Genomic DNA, 20,524 nt, shown 5'->3' with positions numbered 1-20,524 from the left:
TGTAATTATTATAAATTATTTTGAATTGTCTATGGACTTTTCAGCAACATCCTGTGCGTCACTTCCGCTGATCGTTAGCATTATGTTGAACTAGAAAACTTGTTCTGTTCAAAAACAGGAGGAACATTTAAGGTTTGAGCTGCTTGTTTCCTATTGTTCAACTTTTTATGCTGTTTGTTTTACTGGAGGTATTAATATAACGGTATGTTTCAATTTACTGAATCTCGATAATCTAATATTAAACTGTAGTGAGCTGTACTGTCAGATTGTTTTAGTTAGATTCAGCGCATTTATTTCTTACATTCAGATTATTATGTACTTGTAGATAAAGTCTGTGACTAATAAATAAGTAAGTGTCTTTTCTTTCTTAAACTACAGTGGCTGAAACTGGGTCAAGATATTAATCTTAAAATTAGCTCCCTCACATTTGTTTATAAGCTGTCTTTTAACATGATTCATTGTTATTGATATGGAAACTCATCTAAAACCAACTTCTGGTTCTTTTAATGGTTTCTAGTTGGTCCAAACTGGTCATTTATGGTTCTTAGCTTTCTGTATGTTTAGTCAGATGATCATCTTGGTCCAGCATGGCATGTTGGATCAGCAACAAATGGCCTCCCAGATAAAGAAATTGAACGTTGTGAATTGTACTGATTTGAATGTCATTAAGGTGTTGTCAAGTTGGCTAACATAGATTGATCATAGATTGAAATTGTGAGAATGACTTCTCATCGGGGCATTAGTTACAAGGAGTTATAGTTATAAACAATAAAATAATAATGAATATTAGTAAATCAGTAATTTATTGCATTAATGATGTCATTGCTTCAGCATAAAATGTGTTTGAGTTTATAGCTGCCTTGAAGTTACATGAAAATATGAAAGTAAAAATATTAATATATTTTTTTCTGACAAATATAAAAGTATTTTGATACAAAAATAGCCATTTATAAGATTTGCGGGTCAAGGCAAGTTAACATCTGTAAAGTGTCAGTTTCTGTTACCATTTTCTCTAACAAATAGAACTGTTGACATTTGGATGCACATACAGTTTTTGGATTATATGTACAAATGATCTCTTTTTTTCCTGTTCTTCCTCTTTTTACAGACCTACCTCCTAGTATCCCAAAGGCATCTACCTGAGCTGACCCTGCCTATAATCCACTCCTGTTCTTCCTAAGTACACATTCTTTGTCTTGAAATACCTCCACCTCTCCTGCTTTTGCTGTCTCTCCATCGTTCCCTCCCTTCCATCATGACTGAACCAGATCTGCTCACAGAGGTCCCTGCCTCTCTTAAACGTCTGGCCAAGCAAGTTGTCCGGGGTTTCTACGGCATTGAGCACGCTCTTGCGCTGGACGTGTTGATCAGGAACCCTTGCGTACGTGAAGAGGACATGCTGGAGCTCCTCAAGTTCGACCGCAAGCAGCTGCGCTCAGTTTTGAACACACTCAAGGCTGACAAGTTTGTCAAATGCCGTTTGCGCGTGGAGACAGCGCCTGATGGCAAGACGACTCGGCACAATTACTACTTCATTAACTACCGGCTGCTGGTTAATGTGGTCAAGTACAAGCTGGACCACATGCGCAGACGCATTGAGACGGATGAACGCGACTCGACTAACAGAGCCTCCTTCCGCTGCCCCTGCTGCATGAACACGTTCACTGACCTTGAGGCCAACCAGCTGTTTGACCCCATGACTGGTGAGTATGAGAGGTAAATTGCGGGACAGAGTTGGGAAGTGGGAGATTAGCTGAATTATTGTGTTTATTTGTGGTTTTCCTGTTGCTCGATCGTTGTAAACATGTAAGCCGAAGCTCTCCTTCTAGGATGTTTTATTAAAAGAACTGCGTTACTTTATTTGCATATACACTACCTTTCAAAAGTTTGGGTTCAGTTTGATTTTTTTTTTTTTTTTTTTATCAAGGACACATTCAATTGATCAAAAGTGCCAGTAAAGTATAATTTCTATTTCAGATAACTGCTGTTCTTTTAACACTCTTCTATTCGTTACATGAATCCTAAAAAATGTCTTGGTTCCCGCAAAGATATTAAGCAGCACAAGTGTTTTTAACATTGATAATGATGCAAAATGTTTCCTGAGCACCAAATTACCATATTAGAATAATTTCTGGAGGATCATGTGACACTGAAGAAAAATTCAGCTTTGCCATCAAAGGAATAAATTACATTTTAAAGTCCGCGTGAACCGGAAGTTGCAAACGACTTTTCTCCAGTGTTGTGACGTATTTCCCAGTGAAAAGGAATATTGAACAGAGGGCAGGGTTTTACTCTAGCGCTCCTCCTCTCCATCTCTCGCTCATAACAGACTAACGGTTTGAGGGGAGTGGTTAAGCGTTTCCCAACCCAAGTCCTCAAACCTACGTCATCAGGGAAGGTCCTCCAATGCAGAAGGGAGGGGCATTTTCAGATTTTGATTAAAGATTACGAAGCCAAAAAATTGTTTTGTGTGGATTGACTTGCATGGATGAATTGTTCACCACAAAACGATCAATTTAGGCAAACAAAGTAAATATGGTCAATTTTGATTTCATGTGGACTTTAAATGTATATTAAAATATAAAACCAGCATTTTGAATTCTAATAGTGTTTCACAATATTACTGTTTTTACTGCTTTTTTTATCAAATAAATGCAGCCTTGGTGAGCATTAAAAAAATATAAAATTTTCATGGAGCAAAAAATATTTTCTGAAATGTTTTAGGTGATGGGTAAGTGAGGAGTTATAAAAGATATTATTGTACAACAGTTGTGTGATCATAATATTGAAATCAATTAGAAAAAGCTCTCCAATCAAGAAGTATATTACTTGCGCTCACTGGAGTTTTCATGTAGACAATAAAATTTTAAGCTTATAATTGGTATTTTAATTGCGTAATTTAAGTGTGGTTTTGTAGGAAGAATAGCTAATCTCAAAGTTGGGGATTGTGTGATTCATCTAGAAGATCCTAAACCCATGTACATTAGGAATTGGAAGGATGTTTCTAAAATAGGTCTGTGCTTGATCTCTGGTATCTTCTCTTAAAGGGTTAGTTCACCCAAAAATGAAAATTCCGTCATTGATTACTCACCCTCATGTCGTTCCAAACCTGTAAGACTTTCGTTCATCTTTGGGAAACAAGTGCTTAATACGGTTAAGATGCTTGATCCACAATGTAGCAGAACTGTATGTAGACACATGATGGCAGCAGAGGTCAAAAGTTGTAATGCATTCAACAGATTTGAATGAACCTCACTTTGAGACTGATGCTGAATTGCGTCAGATTGCAGACAGTAATAACAGACAGGAATGAAAATGAAACTATTTTCATAGGTTTAAAAATAAACAGGCTGTAATCTCATAGAGACGGCTGTAAGGATTAGCATATCGCATTGACATCATCGTCATCATCATCATCATGCCTTTCTGCTTCTGTGCCTACTGTTTTACAATTCTGACTTCAACAGCTGCTGATTTATGTACTTAGTGAAGTACACACACACACACACAAGTGCTGCTCTTGACGTGACTAGCGTTATAATGGTTTCAGAGATGGAGTATTTGTGAAGCTTAGTGCACTGCTAGCCATCCCTGTTTAAGCTTTTATAATGGACTGAACCCAGAAAAACGGGTGTTAAAAACGTAACGTAATTTTCTACCAGATATTTTCATCTAGGCTACATCTCATCAGCGGCTCAAGTTCAACATCGTGATGTCTGTCAGCCATTGCGATGGATGTTAGATGTCTATCGGCCCAAACCTAAAAGATGTTTTGCAAAGTGTCTAGGGTATTGACTTAGGGAAATACTTAGGCCCAATGAAATGCCATTAATGTGGTTTCATCATTTAAAGGAATATTCTGGGATATTTTCAAACATCAGTGTATATAAACAAACAGGAAACGTTTACAGTAGGCTAATGGACTTACAATGGAAGCCTGGCAGACAAGAAAACCAGAGGGCTTTAACAGAAATCTGCAGAAATATTAAAGCAAATCTTCAGTAATAAAACTTGTGTAATAGGAGTTAAAGAGACTGCTGTAGATGGAAAAAATTCTAGTGTTACAACGTAAAATCCTGTGTGTTGAGTTGCTCCCCAGAATTATGTGGTTGTTATGTCTTTTTATGGTATCCAAACGCAGTTATCAAGCAGAAGTAACTAGGTTTGCTTTTTAGCTGGTCAGAATCAGTTTAACGTGCACTGTAAAATTATTCCATATTTTAAATTATGTATTTTGTGTAGCCTATTGCTGGTGCTGTGCTAGGGATGGGAGTCATGAGGAATTGAAGAAACGAAACTGTTTTTTCCCTCAGTACTATTGAGCGCCATTACATCTGCTGATTCTTCAGCCTGATCAGTGTAGTGTAATTTTAACAAATGGTGATTCCTGAACAAATTACTCTAATGAGCCAGTTCTTTTCAGTGAATCAAGACCATACAGTGCAACCAGTGCAGTTTGATTCCTGAACGAATGATTCCTAAGAGCCGATAATTTTCAGTGAATCAACTATACAGAGTGATGACAAATGACAACTATACAAAATGTTTCATCTGATTCCCAAATGAATGTTATTTTTTTAAGTGATTCATAAACATAAAGGTCAGCCACTATTGTTGACAAAATCAGACTACAATGTTTGCGCTACGTTAGGGTTTTGTGGGAAAATAAGAGAATTGTGTTAAATTGTAATGTGTAATCCATTTCAATGTTCTTTTAAACTGAGCAATTTTGTCTATTCTATTCTGTTAGGCAATCTTATTGTCTATATTTATTTATAAATTATATATATTATCAGCCTTCAGCTATCCTTTCTGAGATATCAGTACTGGGGCCTGTACCATGATGGTAGTTGAACAAACTCAGGATTAGTTTTCGAGTTGACAAAACCAAACCAATCCAACCAGGCTTTGTTGGTACCATGATGCTGATCATCAACTTTCTCTGTCAACTCTTAGGAGTTTAGGTGTGACATCAGTAGCGAACAGCCAATCACATGCTGAGAAAGAGTGAAACTGCGATTCATTTCTCGCGAGAGAAGCAGCGCAGTTCACTTATTAAATAAAAGTATTAAAATATTAAACAAATTTACACAGCAAGAAGAAAATAGCTGTCTATGAAAGAGGACAACTAAAAGAAAAAGTCTCGTTACTGTATATCAGTGCAAGTAAAAGTTGTGAAGTTAGTTTATACAGTTAGATACTGGGAGAATTGAACATTTAAGCTCACATGTAGTCATTGTTTAGCTTTATCTATTGATTCTAAAGCATATTTATATTACCTTTATATATTTATTAATTTAAACTCTGCGTAATAATAATTGATGAACTAAAATTGTACATGTGTGATCAATTAAGGGTATAATTACATAAATAATATCTAAATCATACAAAATTATTATTATTCTAAATAAGCATTACTAAAAGCCAGATGATTTTGTCTTTAAAAATCATTTGCTATGTAGTGACCTTTAATTTGGAGTAGAAACTGGTGGAGCGACTTTATCCTTTGCTCACAGCTGATTGGCCCAAGTTCGGTTTGCAACCTCTTACCTGGAGCATAACCTGCCCCGGACCAGATTAGCCGTGGAACGTAAATTACTATGGCGATGAACACTGCTAAAAGCCAAACCACTTTCATAGTGCCTAAAACCCAGGGTGTGCGCAAACTAAATTGAAACATACCTGGCTAGCCACCTAAACCGGCTTCATGGTATAGGCCCCAGGTCTTAAAGAAGAAGAAAAGAAATGCTATGCTTCCATTGTAAGTGTATTCATGAAGTTGAAATTAATATCAACAGCATATCACAGATGATGTACAAAGAACATTTTACCCATATTCCTTTAATATGAACTTTATCTTTCTCTTCTGTCTCTCTCCCTGACTTCATCTGTGAGCTCTACCTGCATTTGTATATGTTATTGCATAGGGGATATGCAACGCATCTTGTACCCGATAGACAGGAGGAACTCCTGTATAGAAAGCATGTGTTTCAGAGAGTGATGGATAAATGAGAGGAATAGACAGGAATAAGAGATAGAGTTGGAGGGCTGAGAGCAGTGCCAGAGGTGAGTGATTAGTGTGTGAGGAATAGAAAGGCAGGTAAAGACCGCATGGCACGTGTTCACCCTCACCTCTGCTGAAAGCAAACTGGCAGTCAGGGAGGCAAAGCTGTTGCTAGGATACACATCAGGAGGATTGGCGAGGATAGAGCAGAAGAACGGAACGGCCAACGATAGCAACGATACCTAACCCTGTGTAGACCCTGCCATTATAAACATACTTGTTTCCCATGTTCTCTTCTGGACCAGTATACCTGAAAGGATTTTATAAATATGAGTTTCATGATACACAGTGTTGTTTCTCCTCTGAGTAGGCTTAAATGTGGATGTTTTGGAATTGGCTGTTTTCACCCTGTGCTGCCTTTTTATGCTTAGGTGGTTTAGTTGCGTCTTAGAACAGTAGAGTGTATTGATCTGATTGATCAAGCGCATCCAGGTCCCCCCTCGTTGAGCAAAACAAATTGATCTATGAAAATCTCTGTGATTGGTGAGGTGTTAGGGGAGATAAGGAGATCTGACAGGGTCAGGCTTGCACAGGTACAAGTCGCTCGCTGATCCTATCTCGGCATATCCTCACTCTGTCTCATTTCTGTTATCTCCCTGTAGCCTTCCTTCCTTTCTGAGTCGCACGTATGCATATAGCAGGGCCGTAACCACCAATTTTCAGAGGTTAAATAATATGGGTATTTCAATTACTGATTCATATTACGTTAGGCATTTGCTATTTCATGCTATCAATAATTGGTAAAAGCACAAAGCAGTCTTTTTTTCTTTTTGCCGTCAGAAAGCAATCTCATTTCCAGTCTGCAAGTAGGGCTGGGAATAGAGTTCGATACTTTTTAGGCATCGACCAAATTGCCTTGATAGCCTTGCCATCGAGTATCAAATAATCTCGTCTTTCGGTACCAAATTTCGATATCTAAGGGGTTAGTCTCATCATCATCAGTGAGACAATAAGCACTCTGCATGATTGACTGTGGTGAGGCATCAAGGAAAAACCGAGCTGAAATCTTCCGGTCTCTCTCTTGAGTGACGTGCAGTGACGGGTAATATATGTAATGTAATCTTGTTAAAAGGGATTTCATAAAATTGGTATCGGAAAAAGTATCGTTCAGGAACGGGTGTCAAAGTCAAGTTATCGGTATCAGTATCATTAAAAATCATTACAATTTAGTTTCTATAGTTCTGAAGTGTATGTTGATCAATAGAAGGAGACCAGGAAATTAAAAGATGTACTTCACAACAGATAGCCTATCTTTATTTAGTGAGCACTTTATTTAAAAATGCATGCTATGCAACCTTGAACAAAGTACAGATCATTTTGTTTATTTAGAATTATTGAACTAGCAAAATTACATAAAATTAGTTGTTCAAATTATTTTATTCAGCAAGGATGCATTAACATGATTAAGAGGGACATTTTGATTTTAAATAAATGCTTTTATTTTAAAATTTATATTAATCAAAGAATCCTGAAAATATATCATAGTTTTTACAAAAATATTAAGCAGCATATCTGTTTCAACATTTATAATAATAACAGTGTTTTTTAAACACCAAATCATGGGCTGGATTCACAAAATATTCAAGAATATAATTCTTCTTAACTGCCAATTTCTTCTTATTTTCTAACTTACGGGGAAAAAAGATAAGAATATTTTGTATTCCCAAAAACTTACTTTTCTTAAGAATGTTCTTATCTTTTTTTCTTAAGATTGTTCTTAAGATAAAATTTAAGAAGTATACATATTCTCGAAAAGAATGTTCTTAAAAATCTGAATTTAGATTTGAAAATTAGATCTGAACCCAATATATTTATTAAATAGTAATTATTAAATAGAAATCATTTATAACATTATTAACATTAACATTTATAACATAACATTACTTGTCTTCACTGTCACACTTGATTAATTTAATGCATGCTTGAATAAAAGTTATGTATTTTAGTTATATAATAAATAAATAATAAAAAGTTGGTGGTTTCGCTATGACACAAGGAATCCATAGACAATAGACATAGATCTTCTGAAAAACTTTTCAAAAGTTATTAGCATTAGTATAGCCATTTTTCACATATAATGGACCTGTAGGTTTCGATTTATCAAAGTTTGGCCGAGAGACAGCCTCTGAACCAATTTCGGGTCGACCTTGTTAAGTTTGCTACATCATAACTTTTGAAAAGAAATGAATAAACAAAATCTGTCATTTCTGTGCGGCTTGGTCCAAAGATCATCTGAGCCAATTTTTGTAAGAATTGGTGAAGATTTGAAGGAGGAGTAGTGAAAAAAATGGAATACTGTACTTTTCAAAATGGCCAATACTGTAATGGGCAGCGTCTTAATGTAAGATTTTGAATGTAGTCAGCATGAAGAGAGGAATCGGGTGAATGAAAAGTCATTTTTAATAGAACATGTTATAACCTTTCGAAAATGGAATTTTTGCATTATGTAGTTGGTCCTAGAGACTCCAAAATTGGTCAAATCACTATTCATTACCATCTCTACAATTGTGCCAAATTTCATCATTTTCTCATGTTCCGTTCATAGGGCTGTCATAGACTCCCATTCGGGAGGAATAAGAAGAAAACTATAGGATACAATAGAAGTTACTTCCCTTTTGGGGCTTGGCCCCTAAAAAATCGTTTCAACTGCAAACTTTTGAATGATACGTGGTTAATACTTAAGTTTTGTGGTTGATCAGTATTTTCCAAAGGCTTTGCATAAATGCTATAGATACGCCCATCTGGGCATTTACTACAGACACTGCTTATCCAGTGCAAATTGCTGATGATCATTCCAGATGTTCTGAAAAACTAATCCTTTCTGAATGGGGTTTAGGTACTGTCTATAGAGCTTAACTTGTATTGAATCCAGAACATTTCTCTGTATACAGTCATATACAGTTCTTCAAAGAAGAAGAAAAATCTATTTTTTTACTGTATTTGTATTTTAATTATTATTATTATTATTGCTTTATCTCTGCTGTAATTTGAATCAATGTGGTACATTTGTCACTGTTGCACAGACAAAACTTTATCCTCTCTCAAATGCTGAAATGATGCTGTATTCATCTTTTAAGGGATGATCACAAAAGTCCTTTTGTTCTTTGGCGTAGACAACTGAACAATGCGCCGTCCTGCTTTCAAAAGAGCTCTGAATCACTGGTGAGAGTGCTATGTAATTTAAGCCAGACCTATTCATATCTCATAGATAATACAAAAACTATCAACACAAAGACACCAGCCCACCTCTCACCGACAGAAGCCTTAATGTATGCCTACACGCTAACAGCGCTGCGCCATGTTCCTTTAGATCACTGCGACAATGTGTGTATGTGCCGGCCTGATGCACACTTTGCCTAAAAACAAAGATGACAACCGGAGTGTGTGCATGTGTCATATTATTAATTGTCCAGGGCTTTGGATTTGATTTCTCTCTACAGATTACTGTTGGCTGGGGAGCCTCCAATGACATGGGAAGAAAAACGGATACCTTTTATTTTATATACTTTATATACTTATTTACTAGTATTACTATTTTACTATAACTTCCCTTTATCTGCAGCTGTGGGTCAGTGATTCTTTTTGTCTCCCTCCATTTAACATGCAATAAATAAATAGCCACTTTCCTAGCATTAAGCTCCTTTTGAAAGGTAATGTGAATTTAGTCCAGTGATCCTCCATCTCTCTTCTATCCTTCTTGTCTGACTAACGTGCCAGTGGGTGGGGCCAAAGATGTGATGTAGAAGTAGGTTGATCTGATATTGCACAGGCGATCTTTCGTCGCACTATTACGTCATAAAGTGACAAAATCCGAAACAAGTCATTTTCTGAGCTTTCGTTTAAATAAAAGCTGTTTTAAACTGAGGAAGTTTTGATTTCTGAAACTTGCAGGATGTTTTTATAGTAAAATGACCTCTTACTAGGGGTGTGACGATCTCGCGAGACTAAAATGTGATGAGATTTCTCGTCGAGTGAAAATCTGTCTCGCAATATCGCCATGACAGAGCCTGAGGGTGAAATTACAAATAAGCATAGAATATGCCACTGCTACATTCACATTACATTACGGTGCTCACTGCCTCCTGTTGTTTTGCTGTTTTTATAAAAATAAAAACTATTGTAAACGTCTGCTCTGCGCATCCAGCACGAGTTTCAATCGCACACAGTGCAGCAGAAATCACGGTTCACTGATCGCGTAACAGTGAAAACTGATTCGTTGCGCAACAGAACCTAAGCGTTTGATAAATGTCTTATCTTGTAGAATGCGTGCTCAGCACCGCTGCATCTTATACACAGAGAGCGTACGATCGCGAATCCCAAAGTGAAAGTAAAACGTGAGCTCTGCTACATACAAATAGTCTGTCTCCCAATATCAAACCGATCTCTGGACTGTGTAGTTGTGGCTCTGGTCTCAGTTTGCACTTTGAATGTTGAGAGAGTACTGTAACGTCTGAAGAAAGACAGACAAGGGATGCTCCATTTCTGCACTTTAATCGGAACGCAAGAACAACTGTACACAATCGCACCAGCCTAACTCACTCGCTCGTTTCTCTCTAGCAGTATGAGGGCACACATTACAAACTTTAACACCCCCTCTTGTTCTCATACTGTGCAGTTTACCATTATAACAACATAACACATGAACAGTCTTGTATTTCTCTTGTGCTACATTTACATGCCAAACATGAAACTCTTGAACTTTTCATGTTTAAACTTTGTTTTAGTCATAGCCACCATTTCTTCAGTGGGGCAATACTCAATTGTCACTTTACCATCACTGAGTGCTGATCGAATGAAATGATACTTCATATCTACATGTTTACATCTTTGTCGACACACTGGGTTCTCGGCACCTTGGTTATCTCAAACAGACAATCATTTTCCCTGCTGTTCAACAACTGTACAAGATGCATGCTTTCCTGTGTGGTTGTGGCCAGTGCCATATACTCAGCTTCACATGTAGACAAAGCAACTGTGGACTCTTTCTTTGACTTCCAGGAAATCAGAGGACCATTTTGAGTAGGACTAAAACAGTATACTGTGGTACTCCGCCTGTCATTTAGATCTGATGCCCTATCAGCATCACTGTATGCCACAAGTTTGAGATTTTCTTATCTTTTCTTGTAACATAGATCATGATCAATTGTACCTTTTAAGTACCTCATCACATGTTTCACTGTAGACCAGTGTTGTTCATTTGGATCAGACAGATATTGGGATAGTTTACTGACAATCCAACTTAGATCAGTTCCAGTACATGTCATCAGATAGATCAAACTACCCACTGCCTCACGATACCTTTTAGGATCAACAGGATCATCATCACTGTTGTAGTCAAGCTTTTGCTCACATTGTGTTGACCTGGGTTTACAGTCTGACATATTGAATCTCTCTAGTACCTTTAAAATGTACCTTTTCTGATTCATTTTCATGAATCCTTCATTCTGATGAAAATCAATTCCTAGGAATTTGAGTTTTCCCAGATCTTTCATTTTGAATATTGCTGTCATTGCTGTTCCATGTGAATCTCACAGTCAAGTGGAAATCTCAGTCAATTTTTACATCCATCTGGTGGAGGTCAAGATCATATTGTGCTGCCATTTGCATTAAGGCATGTACTGAAGTGATATTTGCTTTTGGTGAGAAAGTCTTTGTAATCTACACCCATCACTTGACTATAGCTTTTGCTATATTTCTGGCCTTGTATGCCTCAGTCTCATCTGCATTGATTTTGACAGCATAGACCCATCTACCCCCCACTGCATGTTTACCTTCAGGTAGTGTAGTTAGAGTAAATGTGTCATTTTCCTTAAGGGAATCCATTTCATCTTTCATAGCCCTAGCCCACATCTGTGACTCACTTGAACTCATAGCATCCTTGAATGTTTGTGGTACGTCACACGCTCTGTAACAGAAGTCCACATTGGTCAGAATATGGTCATCACATTCAACATCAGAAACATAATCAGACAAATATTGAGGAGCTCTCCTGTTTCTCTTAGGGTAACGCGTACTGTGAAGCACCACCCTGATTTTTTTTAGTCTCATTTTGAGGTTTAACAGTCTCTTCTGGGGTCTGATCAGTCACATTTTCTTTTGACTGGGAGGATATACATCTTTCCCCATGGAAATCATCATCTGACATTGAAATGTCAGTCTGTGTCTGTCTGGTGTTCAGTAACACACTTTGTTACAAATCTATCAAGCCTGTGCTTGAACTTTTCCTGTCTCTGGATAATAGACCAGGTTTGCAGGGCTGTTTTCTTTTTGTCTTGTTTGTATGCATAACATACTGAACCAAAAACTCTCATTTTTGAAAGATAAGGTTTTCTCCCTGTCAGTGCATAGTATGGGGTTTGCCGTATTCTGCCATTGTAGCACCTGTTGCGAACTACTGCAGCAGGCATAACAGCATATGTTCACAACATCTTGGGTAGATTGCTCTCTAAGAGCATACATCTTGTCATTTCAAATAGCGTTCTCCAATTTCTCTCAGCAGTCCCATTTTGATGGGGTGAATATGCTGAGGTCTCATGTCGAATACAGTTCTTGCTTAGAGACTGAAACTCTTTTGCCATAAATTCTGTGCCGTCTGTTTCAGTAGCTTTCACAGTGACACTTTTAGCCACTCTTGTGTGCAAACCTCACAGTTTAGGTTAGATTTATCAATCTTATTCTTTCCCTTGATTTTCATTCCCTCAACTACATCTTGCAATTTGGAAACATCATCATAATTGCAGTGGCTGAGGTCGGATCTCATCCCAGGTTTGAATAGTACAGTCTGTTGTATTCTTGAATGTGAAATCTAGTACTGCTCTTGTGAATGAGTTTATCACGTCCTTGTTGAAAGTTGATCGAAGCTCCATTCGTCGTTGCAGCTTTAACAGAGATGATGTCCTGCGGGTACGATGGGATGTACAACGCGCTCCTCAGCTTCGCCTTCACCTGTTGTCACTGTGTTTTTAGAATCCCTTTGTTATGCGCAAGACACTGAAAAAGCAAGCGAAACGGTCAAACACGTCAAGCTAGTGCATGTTTACATAGGAAAAACAATGTAAAGGCAGTGCTGTGGAATGCATTCAAAACGAATGGTCCCGAATACATCTGCCATTTTAAGCCCTTATTCCTTCACTACATGATGTTTGCATGTGTTTAAAAATGCGTCTTGATATCGCCTTAACTTTATTTAGACATTTAAAATGTAGCCTGGTATCTCTGCATTCTTTATCGCTTGTGCTTTTTCATTCCTTTTCTGTGTGAGGACATGCAGACAGGGCTTGTCAATATTTCCTCTGGAGCTATGTCAAATGTGATGAAGACTTTTTTTTTATCTTCCCTTCACCCGAATGTTATTTCTTTTCTTTTTAACAGCCTCTCTCTCTCTTTGTGCTCATCAAATTGTTTTCTTTTTCGCCCTCCACTCCTGTATTGGCAGAGAAGACATCTGTAGTAAAAGGGCCTAGCTGGAGGTGATTGTTTTTCAGTAGCGCTTTCACAGATTTTGTTGTCAACTTTCCAGCAAAGCTTTTAAAATGGAAAATGCGGTGAATCGTTTACTCGTTCGATTCCCCTCAAGGCCAGAAACTCGGAAGCCTTCATGCACTCAGCACAACAACATGAGATTATTCCAGCGTAAAATGCATATTGCTGGTGTGTGTTTGTGATATCAAAACATGAACATGAGTAGAATGACATTCGAAGTAAAAAGCTACAATTAAAAGTAGCTCATGATATCAGCACCATCTGTGACTGACCATTAAATGCTAAGTACACACATTTGTAAAATATATCAAGGCGTGTATTTTATATTCAGCTAGTAGCCGGTGTACACCACACTCATACACCGGGCCCTGCTGTGTGTGTTCTTGTCAGAAGGCTGTAAATAACTTCAGCAGCAGATGGCAAACCAGACCAGATTTGCTTGCTGTGGAACCGCTAGTGAAGGCTGGTGCTGAGTGTGTGTTTGTGTATGTTTGTCCTTGTGTCTGTGATTGTTCTGCCTCTTTCCTCTTTCAATAATATTAGATGGTCAGCAGTGGGTTTGGCTCCATCCTCTAGATGGCATTGAATTGTAACTGTAATTAGGCCACAACCTGTTACTAACTATCTATCTATCCATCTACCTCTCTCTCTCTCTCTCTCTCTCTCTCTCTCTCTCTCTCTCTCTCTCTCTCTCTCTCTCTCTCTCTCTCTCTCTCTCTCTCTCTCTCTCTCTCTCTCTCTCTCTCTCTCTATATATATATATATATCTCTATCTATATATCTCTATCTATATATATACATTTCTCATTTTGCCTGATGTGAAGCGGAGGGTGGTTACCTCAGCTAGCCGTGGATTATCCCACAATACCATAGTCATTTGCCAGCATTGACAACTTAAAGGGACACCAGGCAAGTCTGAGTGTTTTTTCTCTACGAAGCTCCCCCTAGTGTCTGGTAGTAAATGCTTTCAAACACTCTGTCATAAAAATGAACTGTTGTCCCTCCCCCTCGCCACGAGCAACCCAGCTGATCAGCTGTCAACCCAGCTGAGCAGAGGAACAGGCTATTTCAAAACCAGTTAGGTCTACCGAGGCAAGTAAAGCAATATTTTCTTTCCAACTGATGGTGATTTAAAAAAAAAAAAAAATTATTATTTTTTTTTATTGTGTTGTCATGCATACTATTATTTTTACCGGGAACGAACAATATGAACGAGGCGAACTACTGCTTTGGTGTTTGTTTGTTTTTGGGAGAATGGACATGAGCATAAATATATATATATATATATATATATCGGAGGCTAATATTTGTCTAAAGTTATATTAGTAAGGTCTATAAGTTAATCTGGTAGAATGACGGTTTACCTTTGCTTGTCTAAGAAAACATCAGAACGTTTTTTCTAGCTCGATCATGATATGTGCAACATGTTTATTGCCTATTATCAGACGCGTTGACTTAGTGACATAAAATAAAAGTGTAAGTTACACAAATAAAACCGACAGAGGAACGGCCAAACAACTACAGAAATCAAACGTGTTTGCTAATGACAATGCTAACATCAAAGTTATAGTATCTAGCGTACTAGTAAGCCCGTAACAGACAGCGATCATAATAAAAACCTTTACAGACAATAGCAAACATCCTGAGGTCGCAATTACTTGAAATTTAAATATTAAACACAGTTTATTCCAAAGATACTTAAAAGTGCAACAGCAGGATCAGCATCCGTTTTGCAGGCTTCTGTTTCTCTCAGTTCTCCCCATTCTGAAAAAGCCGGTCCGATATTTACTCGAGTCTGACTTCTTGCTCGGTCAGTCTCCCGTTTCCTCTTTCATTGGTCCTCCGACAAATATTTCCTAGCTTTCTGCATCTTTTTTTACAGCCTCAGCCATAACTCAATCTATCGTTGCCCTTTGCTTATAGCTAGCCGGTGCTTGAATGGGGGCGTGTACGTGTGCAGTGCCGTCAAGCAATTCGTTACATCGCGAGATCTGATATCACGCGATACTTCCTGACGCCGGCCCAAAGTTGCAAGTGAGTTTTTTCCGCTCTCGGGCACCAGGGGGGTGCGAAACCACCACCATTCAACTCGAAATAAGTAATATAACCATTCCACTGACTCCAAAGCTGTTCAGTTAAGGTTAAAAAGTTACCTAGAGCACCTTTAAATCTGTTATTAATGTTTGCAGCGCAATATTTGACTGGAAGGGTAAAATTGATGGTAATTTTCATCAGTTACAGCTCGTTAGATCTACACAGAGATAAAGTAGTAAGATTACATTTATTTGAATAAATTAATTATTGCATTTATTTGAATTAATTATATATAGAGAGAGACTTGTATCTGCGTCTGTTCAGCGTCTCTCTCCATTAACAACGAAGCTGTGAGTTTAATTGCTTCAAAATAGTGATGTAATCCCCTCTTTGCTGATAAATATAATGTAGCGATTCAGTAGCAAAGCTAGTTTATTACTAAACGTCACGGGGCAGCGTTGATAAGTTTCTGTGCTCCTGAATGTTTCTGTGTGCGCTGCGCGATCTCCACTCTGTGCGTGCGTGTGCGCGTTTTAATTAAAACAGCGCATTAATAAAGAACAGTGATTAAATTGGAACTACCTGTGCTTTTTAGTAGCTTTTTAGTTTTTTGTAGCTTTTTTTGTTTGTTTTTTAAATATTCAAATAAATTCAGCTTTGGTGAGCATAAGAGACTTATTTCAAGCAACAAAAAAATCATAATTCCAACCCCAAACTTTTGAACTATATTGTATTTGTAAAATATTTCTTTTATATTAGATTCAATTGTCAGTATTGACCAATTCAGGTATACACATCTAGCCAGACTGATTTGTTGTTGATTTGAAAACTTTGTATGGTGATTCGAAGACAACATCTCACCCCCCTTGCCACTGACATTAGTGCTCCTTGGTTTGAGACCAGCAGGTTTGAAAGGCAGAGTAAAATTTTCTGTCCCAGAACTGGAAACGCCAGAGGATGGGGGCCAGATTGGGCACTGGCTCCAGCTCCGCAATGGGCACCATTTCTGTGGGAAAAGGGAACATGGAATCCTAGAATTTGGAGCCCCTGGCTAACAGGGAACTGGAGATATGGAGCCCCTTGACAGGAAAATATTTTCTAGGCTCCTACTTCTAAACCGAGTTACCCAGAGGCACCAAACATTGTGGATGGGGTTGTTGTGGTGGTTAAGGCTCATGGATGATGAACACTGTTACTGTTTCAACACTCGATATTTTGTATCTAAGACCTTTTCCTCTCAAACACAGGAACATTCCGCTGTACCTTCTGTCAAACAGAAGTAGAGGAAGACGAATCGGCTGTGCCAAAGAAAGATGCCCGCACTCTGGTGGCACGATTTAATGAGCAAATTGAGCCCATCTATGTATTGCTACGAGAGACGGAGAACATCAACTTATCTCATGACCTTCTGGAGCCCGAACCGTCAGAAATCCCAGCCCTGAAACAGAGGTCAGCACAGAGTTCAGTGGCCAGTTATATGCAGAAGACTTTTGTTATAGTTAACTAAAACTATTCAAATAATTTCTTTGTTATTTGAAATAAATCTGAAATAAAATGAAATATAAATATAAAATGAAATATAAATATTAGATGAAACACTTAAACGAAAAATAGAAATGTTGCATTGGCAACTAACTGAAATGAAATAAGTTGAAGTACTAAAAACTAAAACTGAAAAAAAAAAAAAAGCTAAATAGAAATATTAAGCATACTAAAATATCATTTATTTTTAACCGAATAGAAGAGACTTCATTATCATCTGCTTTGATGCATTTGTCCACTTTTAGTGGATACTAATTTAAAAAAAAATGTCATAAAGGGTGCCCAGTAGAAGTCAGGTTTATGTTATATCAACATAACTTTTTAGTAATCCAACTCTGCTATTTTTCACAGTCGGGAGCGGGCCGCCCAGTCTGCAGCAGCAGCTGCAGGGGCTGATCGAGAAACATGGAAAACCAAAGGCTCGTCGTATGACCTCTACACACAGAATGTGGTCATCAGCATGGAAGACCAGGAGTCTCAGCCTGGTCAGACCGCTGAAGGCAAAGCCCCCAAAGAGAGGCCCATATGGCTGACAGAAAGCACGGTGCAGGGGGCGTACAGCGAAACGGATGCTCTGAAGAACTGTGAGTCACATTAACTATATTGTATCATTATGAAAGCATTGTATTTCATGTATCATGTATTTCATGATTTTCCTGCTTATTTTCCTGCTTATTATTTCTGAATGCATAGTCAAACTAGGTATAAGGGTGAGGGCTTTATTTGGTTGAAAGGGATATTTCACACTATTGTCACTCTAAACATCTTTGATTTTCTGTAGAACACTAAAAAGAGATATAGCGGAATATCCTTGCTGCTCTTTTAATGCAATGACTGCCAAATAGATGTCTGCTCGGGATGGGTTTGTGTTACACCATGTCTACAGCAGACACGAGCAGCTCAACGCAACATGACAAAAGCAAATAGGACCCATTATAATCAGTGATGCTGTCTACACTGGACACAACAAATTCCCAAATGTAACATGATGCCCCATTCTATTTCTGATGTACTCCGAGCTTGCGCTACTTCTGACATGTAGAGCAGATATTTGCAACAGTCTGCTTTGTCACGTCCAGTGTAGACAGACTCAAGCTGTTGCTGCGCGGCTTGACATGACAACTGTCAAGTCTTCAATAGCCATAAAATAGCTTTTTGTAAGAAATATACAGGTTTAAAGTTGTTGTTCACTTAGTCTTGACTTCCACCCGCTCAAATCATGATATTGTCAAAAATGTACATTTTGCATATTTAACACCATTAAAGAAGGCTGAAAAGAAACTCAATGTAAACTTCAATGATTCTTGGAATTGTAGTCAATAATAGGTTTGAATGTATGGAAGTGTGAGTGGAATTTGAGAACTAGGATGGAAGGAAAGATTGTCATCAAAAAACAACTTAAATTATGGCCTGTTCCTTATATAAAGCTATAGTATGGCTTTAGAAAGGAAAGAATAGTAAAAAAAAATTGCATCTGAATTTGCTGTGGGTTTTTTATTCTTCTTTTTCCTCAAATTTTTACACAACAGCTGGCGAGGACCCTGTAGAAACCCAGGAGGGCATGGCTGGAAGAGGAGCCGCACAGGATGAGAATGAGGAGGTAATGCAGGCTTTACTCATTCATGAGAAGAGGAGCGGAGTCGGTCCAGGAGGTGCCGTCGTCTCCAGACCGACCGTTCCAGTGGCCAACGCCAGCGACTCTGACAGCGATACCAGCGAATCGGATGAGGACTCTTTGCCCCAGGCTCCAATCCACATGGCGCACAATTCTACAGCTCTGCGGCCAGGAAAACAAGAGGATGAGGACGAAGATGATGACGAGTTTGAGGAGGTCGGGGATGACCCTGTGGTTATGGTAGGGGGAAGACCCTTCTCTTACAGGGAAGTAAGCCAGAGACCCGACCTGGTGGAACAGATGAGCGCCCAGGAGAAAGAGGCGTACATTGAGATGGGCCAAAATCTCTTCCAGGACATGTACTACTGAGTTCATCATGTCTGTCTGCATAACATTCTTTCTTTCTGCATCTTGCTTGTGCCCTTTTTTCACAGGATGCAGTTTCGATCTGTCTCCTTTGCACACTTAATCTCAAACGGTGTTGTGCGACGTGCCAGAGCTGAGAAATGTAGTGTTATACCTTTTGACTGTTCTTTTTACTCAACCCTCTGTCATATTCATATACAAAACTTCTCTGGTGCCAGTTATACTGCAGTATCACGGTTTTAAACGAGAGTGTCATACATTGGCAAACACACTTGCACTGCTTCCTTTTTCAGTATGTTTGTGGTCTCGCCATTTTCAGAGACTTCCAAACAAATAAGTGTTTCTGCGGTGACCTCTAGGACGGTTTTACTCAAAAGAAAACCCCAAACCGAAGGGCTCTGAGGCTTCTCTGACATGATTGACTTTTGAACGACAGAAAGTGACAGACTCTGTTTTGCTCAAAGCTACAGAGAAATTTCCGCATCTTCTTGCTTGCGTGTCTTTTTCCATGGCTCTTTTTTTTCCAACAGTATTTAGCAGGATTTGCAGGATTTTTTTTTTTTTCTCGACTGACTGCCTTGACGTGATATTAAATGGAGTTTTGATGAGATATGGTTAAGAGAGAGATTGCTTTCCTTTCACAGCAGAAATTAGCACTTTTTTTCTCTGATCTCTGCCTCAGTGGACATTACTTACTTCAGTTTATCCGTAAATGGATAAAGTATGTTTGTTGAAGGTTTGTTTTATAGTAATAAAAAGCTGTGTAAAAACGTCAGTTTGTTTATTCATGAATCTGTGTGCATGCACGCAACAACCTCAACCCCAAAGATGAATGAAAAGATGAGCTTCATAAACTACAATCCTGCTGTTATATAACATTTTACTGTGTTTATTTTGTCTAGAACAGCAGGTGGTTTTTGCATTGACTGTTTCCCCCCAAAAAATGTAATTGACCTCTTATGTGTGATCATGTAATTGAATTGGGAACAGAGTCTCCGGGGATGTGCTTTGGTGCAGCTGTGGATGAGATGATGCTCGGATGAGACGATGCGGGAGATAAAATCTGTGGTGCGTAGATGCGCAGCCAAAGAGAAACTGGCAGTGTGGAGCCAACTATGGGTATCTTCAGATCAGAGCAGAAGGTGTGTCTAAATGTAGGGGGCGGGTCTAAAGGTAATTAACTAGAAGTTATGGGTTTCAAAATCTAATTTAATCTTTGAAATAAAATGTTTTGGAAACCTGAAGAAAAAAAAGAAAGAATGTTATGATAGAAAGTGAATGACAAATATTTGAGCTTTTGCACTATTTCGAGGTAACTAGTCAAGTATAAACAATTTTGTGACATTTACCGGCGGTTATAAAAGGTCAGATGCTGTTGTCTCCATTGAATCATTCTCAATTCCTACTGGAAATCATTTTCC

The 20,524-nt window shown here is 38.3% G+C and overlaps 1 protein-coding gene across 1 annotated transcript; it reads left to right on the top strand.

Moving 5' to 3' along the window:
• Window positions 1–56: 56 nt before the first annotated feature.
• On the top strand, window positions 57–19,878 carry gtf2e1 (general transcription factor IIE, polypeptide 1, alpha). Its single transcript, XM_084121962.1, has 5 exons — window positions 57–132; window positions 1,109–1,703; window positions 16,828–17,029; window positions 17,474–17,706; window positions 18,652–19,878. Exons 2-5 carry the CDS (start codon window positions 1,256–1,258, stop codon window positions 19,104–19,106), a joined length of 1,338 nt encoding a protein of 445 aa, XP_083978088.1. The 5' UTR covers window positions 57–132; window positions 1,109–1,255; the 3' UTR covers window positions 19,107–19,878.
• Window positions 19,879–20,524: the final 646 nt, after the last annotated feature.

The sequence above is a fragment of the Abramis brama genome (assembly GCF_963993115.1).
Source record: "Abramis brama genome assembly, chromosome: 8".
NCBI classification, from domain to species: Eukaryota; Metazoa; Chordata; class Actinopteri; order Cypriniformes; family Leuciscidae; genus Abramis; species Abramis brama.
This window is presented reverse-complemented; position numbering and strand designations above follow the sequence as displayed.